The sequence below is a fragment of the Chinchilla lanigera genome, unplaced genomic scaffold (assembly GCF_000276665.1).
Source record: "Chinchilla lanigera isolate Chin_1 unplaced genomic scaffold, ChiLan1.0 scaffold00229, whole genome shotgun sequence".
In the NCBI taxonomy this organism is placed as follows: Eukaryota; Metazoa; Chordata; class Mammalia; order Rodentia; family Chinchillidae; genus Chinchilla; species Chinchilla lanigera.
In genome coordinates, this window is record NW_004955630.1 from 92,904 (window position 1) to 101,489 (window position 8,586).

The following is an 8,586-nucleotide window of genomic DNA, read 5'->3' on the forward strand; positions in this document are numbered from 1 at the left end:
ATTAGGCAATGTTTTAGGGAAAGTAAAAAAAGTAACTATATATACTGAAAAAATTAAGTAACACAGGTTGTACTTACTCAGGCCATAGGGGGTGTTTTTTGGTATGTATTGCACCTGCTATAACAATTTTATATGTTATTTAGAACTAATTATAAACTCAAAATGCAGTGAGTTACAGTTGGAATTTTGGTGCCTTCACAGAGTTTGTTGTCACTGCACAGACAAATAATTTGGAGAAGAAAACAGTTTTAAAAGGCAGCACTGGACACAGAAAGAAGGGAGAGAATAATGTGTCCCAGGGAGACAGGGGCAGAAAAAGGAAATACAATAGAGGATGAAAAAGATGCTGCTTTTTAACCAAATAATGCTCTTTTCTTGTTCTTGGAGTTGAGGATAAAATCTAGGATTTTGTCCATTATAAGGACGTGCTCTACTCTGGGCTACACCCATCTCACACCAAAATACTGCTACAAATTCTTTAGAAAGGTCATTGATGTTTTTACAAACCGTAACACTCTGGAGCTAAAGTAGAGAATACTTCTATTACCTGCAGTGGTATAAAATTAAAAATCAAACCTTATACAAAGTACATAGATAATCTTCTAGGTAGTTTACATTATGATTTATTTAGTTTTCATAATTCCTTAAAGTACAGATATTATACATTTCCCAAATTAAAGAACAGAAATAAGGCACAAAACACTCAAATTTGCTTAAGGTCACAGGTAACAATGTGTAGGGTTGAAACTATGTGTTAATGTTCCCTGTAGCTGGGCTCTTCTGCGCAGTCTATGACACAAGGTTGTCTTCTGCCTAAACTCGTTTAGTGACGGAGAGAGAGAACACATATCTTGGTGATGCTCTCCTCCCATGAAGATGCTCAATTTGCACTTATGGTGCCGACATCTCAATTTTGTCTGCTTACCTAACATTTGATATACAGGTTTTATTTTAGAGCAAATTTCCTTCTATTTTTTTCTAGACAATTTTGTTGTCAGAGCAAGTTCCATGGAAAATATAGAAGGGTCATAGAATTGACAAAAGTTAAGCAGTATTTCTTATAATCTTATTGTTATGAACAAATGATCTTCCTTAGCAATTTCTAGTAGTTGACATCAAAAATCATCTCATGCTCACATGAAATGTGATTAGAGGACTGGCCCTGATCTCATCAGTGACTACTTTGATTGCACCTGTATTAGGTGGCACATGGTAAGGGAGAAAGCGGTCAGCAGGCACATGCCTGTGGGTGCACTTCTGGCTTGGTTACTTCTTTCTCAGGTTTTCTATTTCCTGGTCCCCATGAACTGAGCAGCTCTCCTGTGCCAGGCCCATCTAAGATGAAGCTTCTCGTTAGGTCAAACTGGTTCTAGACTGCAAACACTGGAGACTGAGTCCAAATAAACATTTTCTACTCTGTGCTTTATTTGTCATCCACCAGGAATGGGGCTGTTACAACTTGGTGAACTTGTCAAGAAAACTGTATTATTTAACTTTTGAGAAAATGTGCAGATTTTTACTATAAAAATCTTTTTCCTTTTAAACACATGCTTTGTTTTAACCTCACTATGAACTAAATATAAATATTAATCTCTCTTATTTATAAATAAAAACTTTGACAGCCAGAATCACAATTTTCTTATTTATACTTAATTTTATTGGAATGTATATGTAGGAGAGAAATCTTTGACATTTCCATATATATCCCTGCCATTTACTAAAAGTTGTATCTCCACAGTGAAAATATTCATCATGGCCTGGGAAAACCAGACTTTCAGCTCTGACTTCATCCTCCTGGGAATCTTCAGTCACAGCCCCTTGCACACTTTCCTCTTCACACTGGTTCTGGCCATCTTCACAGTGGCCTGCATGGGGAACACGGCCATGGTTCTCCTCATCTACCTGAACACCCAGCTGCACACACCCATGTACTTCCTCCTCAGCCAGCTCTCCCTCATGGACCTCATGCTCATCTGCACCACTGTCCCCAAGATGGCCGTCAACTTCCTGTCTGACAGGAAGTTCATCTCTCTGGCAGGCTGTGGGACACAGATCTTCTTCTATGTGTCCCTGCTTGGAGCTGAGTGTTTCCTGCTGGCTTCAATGGCCTATGACCGCTATGCTGCCATTTGCCAGCCTTTAAGGTACCCCATCCTCATGAGCCAGAAAATCTGTGCCCTCATGGCAGCCTCCTCCTGGATTCTTGGCTCAATAGATGGTATAATTGAAGTTGCAGTTGTTCTGACCTTCTCCTATTGTGGGTCCAGGGAAATACCCCACTTTTTCTGTGATGTTCCTGCCTTGCTCACTCTCTCTTGCATGGACACCAAGACATTTGAAAAGATGATATTTTTCTGCTGTGTGATTATGCTTGTCTTCCCTGTAGCAATCATCATTGCTTCCTACACTCGTGTGATCCTGGCTGTCCTCCGCATGGAATCTGGGGAGAGTCGCCACAAAGCTTTTGCCACCTGCTCCTCCCACCTCATGGTGGTGGGCATGTACTACGGAGCAGCCATGTTCATCTACATGAGGCCCACGTCCGAGCGGTCCCCCACCAGGGACAAGATGGTGTCTGCCTTCTACACCATCCTCACGCCCATGCTGAATCCCCTGATCTACAGCCTGCGCAACAGAGAAGTCAGCAGGGCCTTCCTGAAGGTGTTAGGGAGGGGCAAAGCTGCACCGTGAGATGGAACTATCATCTTCAGCCTTTACTTTGTAATACACTTTGTGATTCAATTTATATATGTAACCAGTTAACTCTGGCATTTAGTATTATGGTATCTTCTGTAGTTTATAAGGACCATACATAATTAAGCAACTTAAAAAATTCAGTTGTACCTGTTCAGTTGTTGTGACTCATTCATTGTCTTATTATAAGTAAATGTTCACTTGAATAGAAAATACATGTCATTTTTTAATACTATGAAGGTATTTCCACCATATTACCTTATTGTTTGATTGCATAGATAAAACATGTTGATTTTTACCATATATTAGTTTTAAGATTGATAAAGAATTATTTAAGTTGAGTCCAATATAACTTATTTTGTTAAAGTTAGCAACCTCTTAATTATTGATCCATAGATACACTTGTAAGTCATTATGTAGATGAGTATAACTTCACATGGAGAAAATAGAAGCACGCATTTTAGGCTGACGTGTAGTTTGGATGTTTTGTAATAAACAGTGTCCCTCGGGGCACTGAATAATTGAGAATCTCTCATTTGTTTGTTTCTTTTTCAGGCATTAATCTTATACATAAGAGACCAAAACATTAATAAGAGTCCATTGAGTGCAAAACTGTAAACCCATAGATATTCTAATCTTATGCATGCTGAATATACTGTACCTACAATAATTGAACATTTTATAATTAATTGCTTAATTGGTGATGCGATCTGTTTTAGGTAAGTCTATGCTTTCTGAAATTTGTACATTTTCCCTAAATTTTATTTATGACATTTTTCATGGATAGTTTTCTTATGGTATAGACAAGAGATTAAATGAAGTTAAGATGTTACTTATGTTTTTATGAGGAAAACTGCTATATTCTAATTTGAATATATACTGTCCCATTAAAACTCCTGCTATTACATTAGTTTTGTTTTTCTGCATAACAACTACCACAAGTTTGGCCCTCTAATTATGTTTGTGTTGTCACCATTTGAATAAGTCAATGCCCTGACCTGGTTGAGCTTCGTTCTCCATGCAGGGTCTCAGAGTTTGATATCCAGGTCTTTGCTGGGCCTGCTGTTCCATTTGAAGCTCCGTGTTGTCTTCTATCTGCCAGTGGGTGGTGTGGAAATAACTTCTTTACAGCTGAATGGATGTCCTATCTTGTCTCTTCAAAGATAGAAGGAGAGTTTCTCTGAACTCCAGGAATTCCTCAGTTCTCCTTAAGCCCCAACTGCTGGTTAAATCCAGTCACACCAGGGAATATCTCCCTTTGGCTGGCTTAATGTCAACAAGTGTGAATGTCAACTTCTTCTGAAAAGTCACTACAACCTCGGCAAAATCTGAACCCTGCTCATGGAAGTAGATCATGGGGAACAGCTTAACGTTCTTCCTTTCAGGTATATCAGATGTTTGCAGATCACACCCATGAAACCCTCAAATGAAGAGTACCACACATGTTGCTAGGGAGCCTCTCGTACAGTATCTATGATATCCCAATGACTGGATTACCTCAACTACAAATGTATTAAAATCTTGAACACTTCTTTTTAATGTGCAGCACATAACTTGAAGGTTCATTGTATTCCTCTAATTGGTCTATGATTCTTGTATTTATTATAAAAGCGGCATCCAGCACAGTGAGCAAGGGAGCTCACAACAATGTGGGATCTCTCATCCTCTCCATTTCTCAGTTCTAGAAGACTGTGAGACAAGTGCCTCCCCTCTGTGATACTCTGCAGCAGCGAACAGAGTGAAAACCGATGTCTGAGTGCAGTGAAGTGTTGCTCACGGTACTTTCCTAACTTTAGGAAATGCCCGTCTACCCTTGAACCAAATTTCACTCATTTAATTGCCTCAAAATAGTTTGCATAAATTCACTTTAATTATGGGTAAAGAGATGTCTTTGCTTTTGGATTAAAAAGTTAAATATAGTGATAAATTGACAAATATAACAGTAAATGTCTTGTTACTCTATCAAAAGTATTACTACTTAGGAAATAGCGAAAGCTTGTACACCTCAAATTGTGGTTAGTAAATGATTGATTAATAATAATAAATATGATGATATTTTCATATACACAGAATAAATGAAGGTTATAAGCAATATAGCCTAAACTTTTCAAATGGCATTTAAAATGTAAAATTATCAGAAAAGCCACAGGTCTTACATAGATGTTTAGAATTAAAAATATATTGTGTATCTACACATAAAATGATTGTCTCTAATACTCATGCAATTAACACTGAGAGGAATGTTGCAATCATAACAGTTTTGAACATTTAAAATGATGTGTGGAAACCTTTTCAGGTTTGTTTAGGCCTAATATAAAAGGGAAGATATCCCTCAAAGAAGGAGCAATGTAAAATGAAATAAAATATGTACGTAGCATAAATTTAAAATTAAAGGTTGTTTTACTAAAAGTATTTTGAAAATGTACAAATTTAATGAAGGAAAAACAAAACCCAAGTCAAGAAATAATTTTATGAACTACACTGCATATTTAACAGGCATAAGCATGTATAAAGTTGTAATAGAGTAGCCCAAGGAATTAAATGTCAGAATGCTTTTAAAAGTTTAAATAACAATTCACAGGCTGGAGTTGATACTGCAAGAATCAGCAATGAAGATGTACAAATAAGAAAATTCAAATCCACAGGTAAGCGAATAGGAATCAACTATGAACTAACCAGCACAGACGAATTCACAGGCTTACAAGGCACAGGGCTGGATGGTGGACCTCAGTGCCATAGGACGGGTGAAGTCACGTGTCACCCAAGCAGAAAGCACACTGGATGCTGCCACTGCGGTGAAAGTGGAGGCAGCAGGGCTAAGGATTCCTGGGCTCTTGTTGCACCAAAAGGAGCGAAGAATTAGACTGCTCACAAAGTGCACTGCTTCTTTAACTGAGCACAGCAATTCTCATGACATATAATTCCCGTGCTAGATCAGTCATCAATTTAAAGTGCAAAATTCAATATTCCCAGAGGCTTCAGTAATCAATATGATTTTACATTTTCATTACATTCCGAACAAATGATTTCCCTTTAAGAACCATCCACTATCCTGCATTTCCAGTTACACAAATACTAATCTATATTCCATCTATGCAGATCTGACTACTTTAGATATTTGTTACTGGGATCAGACAGTATCTAGTACTGTGTGCCTGGTTTCTTTTCCTTAGCATGTGTTCCCCATGTAGCTATCTTATAGGTATCAGACTTCAGTCATCACATTGCCCTACAATATTCCATTATACAGTATAAAATATATGTTTTGTTCTTTGATTCATGTATGTTGATGAATATTTTCTTTGAGACCATTTCTGTAATGAAAAATGTGATTATGAATATGTGCAGAGCTGGCTGAGGCAGGAGGATCTCCGTGAGTTAGAGGTCAGCCTGAACTCTACAGCAAGACCCTGTGTCCAAAAAACAAAAACAAAAACACAACTCTGGATACGTGTATACAATTTTTGTTTTCATGAAATTTTTGTCTGCTACCTAACAGTGTGATTAATTTACGGGGACCCTGTGTGTAGCTTTTGGAAGAACTATTCAAATATTTTAAAAATCGGATTGTTTACTTTATTTATTTTCTGTTTTTGTTGTTTGTTTGCTTTTGACAGTACTGGGGATTGAATCCAAGTCCTCACACTTGCTACACAAGTGCTCTGCCACTGAGCTACAACCTCAGTCCCTTATTCAGTATTTTGGTGAAATAAACAAATAAATAATAATAATAATAATAAAGACCTAAGAAAAGGTGCTCAAATGAGTACGTGCACATAAATGTTTATGGAAGGACTACTTGAAGTAGCGAAAATCCCAGTAGAAATAATCCTGTTCAGCGAATAAATGGATGAAACTGGTACCATATCCTTACGGCAGGATAATCTATCCCATTTACACGGTGAGAGGAAAAAGTACTTGAAAAGTACGGAAAAATAAACTCATTCTCATAGCTTTGAGGCTGGGAAGCTCCAGATCATTTTGCCAACCCATCCACGGCCTGGTGACCGCTGTCCTCAAATGTACTAATATGCCAGATTTCATCTCATTTCTGCGCCAGCACTCTGCAAAAATAAGGCAACATTTAGGTAGTTCAGTGCTGCTTCTCCCTCACACATGGGCGCTCCTCTAGCCCCTCTTCCGCCTCCTCCTGGGCCTGGCCAGCTGTCCTGGGTAGAGGCCGGCTCAGTCTCCCCCTGCCCAGGGTTGCCCCTCCATTCCTACTGCACACTGCCAGGGTCCTATGCCCGCCTCTGGCTTGACTTTCCCCACATGCAATGAGTTCTAATGAGAACGCAGAGCACAGAAGTGTTTCAAGACCTCCCTCGTCTGAGAATGACACCTTCCATGTATCCTCTCCTTGCTTGGAGTTGTAAGGTGGACATGTGTGGGGTCAGCATCACTCCCCCCTTGGCCACAAGTGCGTAACAACATTCAGAATTTCTACTGGGTCCCCAGGTTAGCTCACTAACAAATGCTGAATATGCCAACGGTTTTCACCACCTGCACCTTGTAAATTGTTAATTCACTATTCTATGGCAGTTTCACAAATATGTCGTGATGGGGGTGCCGTCATCAGTTTGGGAGGACAGTGGTCCTTCAACCTCAGTGCGCAAGTTTTCCAGTTCCAGAGCACTTGCTTGCCTGTCATGAATATCTCCCTCCCTTCCTTCTATTTTTTATTGTTTTTTCCTTGAGAACTCTTGTTTCTTATAATCTGATAGTCCCAAACTGAACCACTAATTTAATTATCTTTTCCACCTTCTTCTATATATTTTTGGACATGGTCTATTTTTCCATTAACAGATGAATGGACAATGGAAATACAGTATTTGCACACCATAGAGCACTACTCTGCCATTAAGAAGAATAGATTTGGGTCATGTGTGGGAAAATGGATGCACCTTGAGACCATCATATTAAGTGAAAGAAATTAGACAAACAAATTTAAATATTGCACATTTTTCATATGTGAGAAATCCAAAGGATGGATATGTAGCAAAATAAAAGACAGATAATAGGAGATAGGCTGATAGTTGTCTTGCAGACAGGAAGGGGGCCAAGAGGTGGAGGAAGAGGAAAGGGAAGGAGAAAGAGAGGAAAAAAGGAATGAAATGTGTTATGTGCCTGTGCCACCTCCTGGCAAGGAATGCTGTCACCGTGTTTTGCAAGCACACACCAATAAAGAAACGCTAAAAATTGAAAGGAAGAAACAGGGGCTTGGTGAATCTATGTAGGAAGAGCTTTTAGCGCTCAGGTCTGAGCAACTTCTTCCCTACTTGGAACCACTAGAAATAGACTAAAGCGGGAGTTGCACAGAAGATGTTTTGCCTGTAGGAGCCGCGCAGGTTGCCATGGACTAAGGTGGAAATTTATACTCCTCCCCAGGATGCCCTGCACGACCCCACGAAGGTTCTCAGAAGCCCGGCAGCCCAGTCACCAGCTTCTGTCAGAGGAGACAGCACGCCACACAGAGGACACGTGGAGACGCTGGCCCGGATGGAGGCTGCCCCAGCGTCCAGACCACTCAGACTACATTTCCAAGGCCTACCCTGACAGACTCGTTCTAGTCCAGAACCCTGCCTGTCAGCAGAGAGCAAGGGACAGTGGGGCATTTGCAAGCTGTCTCTGAAGGTCAGAAGTCAAAACAAATGAATAGGAAAGTGAAAGAATGAATGGAACATGGAAAAAGCAAAATAACTCTTCCAAAGGGAGCTGCAACGTTTCTGTTCAGAGAGATAAAGAACAAACATCAAATTAAACTTATAAAAAGGCATTAGATAAAAATTGTATTCTAACAGTTAAATTATGAGAATAGGGACATGGAGTGGAATAAAAGATATGGCTTCTATAAACATGGCTATGCACGTATTAGTGTAATATGATGTTTTA

General features: G+C 39.4%; 1 protein-coding gene across 1 annotated transcript; it reads left to right on the forward strand.

Moving 5' to 3' along the window:
• Positions 1-1,752: 1,752 nt before the first annotated feature.
• On the forward strand, positions 1,753-2,691 carry LOC102029351 (olfactory receptor 2M3-like). The gene has a single exon (XM_005415037.1). The coding sequence runs from the start codon at positions 1,753-1,755 to the stop codon at positions 2,689-2,691; it is 939 nt and encodes a 312-aa protein (XP_005415094.1).
• Positions 2,692-8,586: the final 5,895 nt, after the last annotated feature.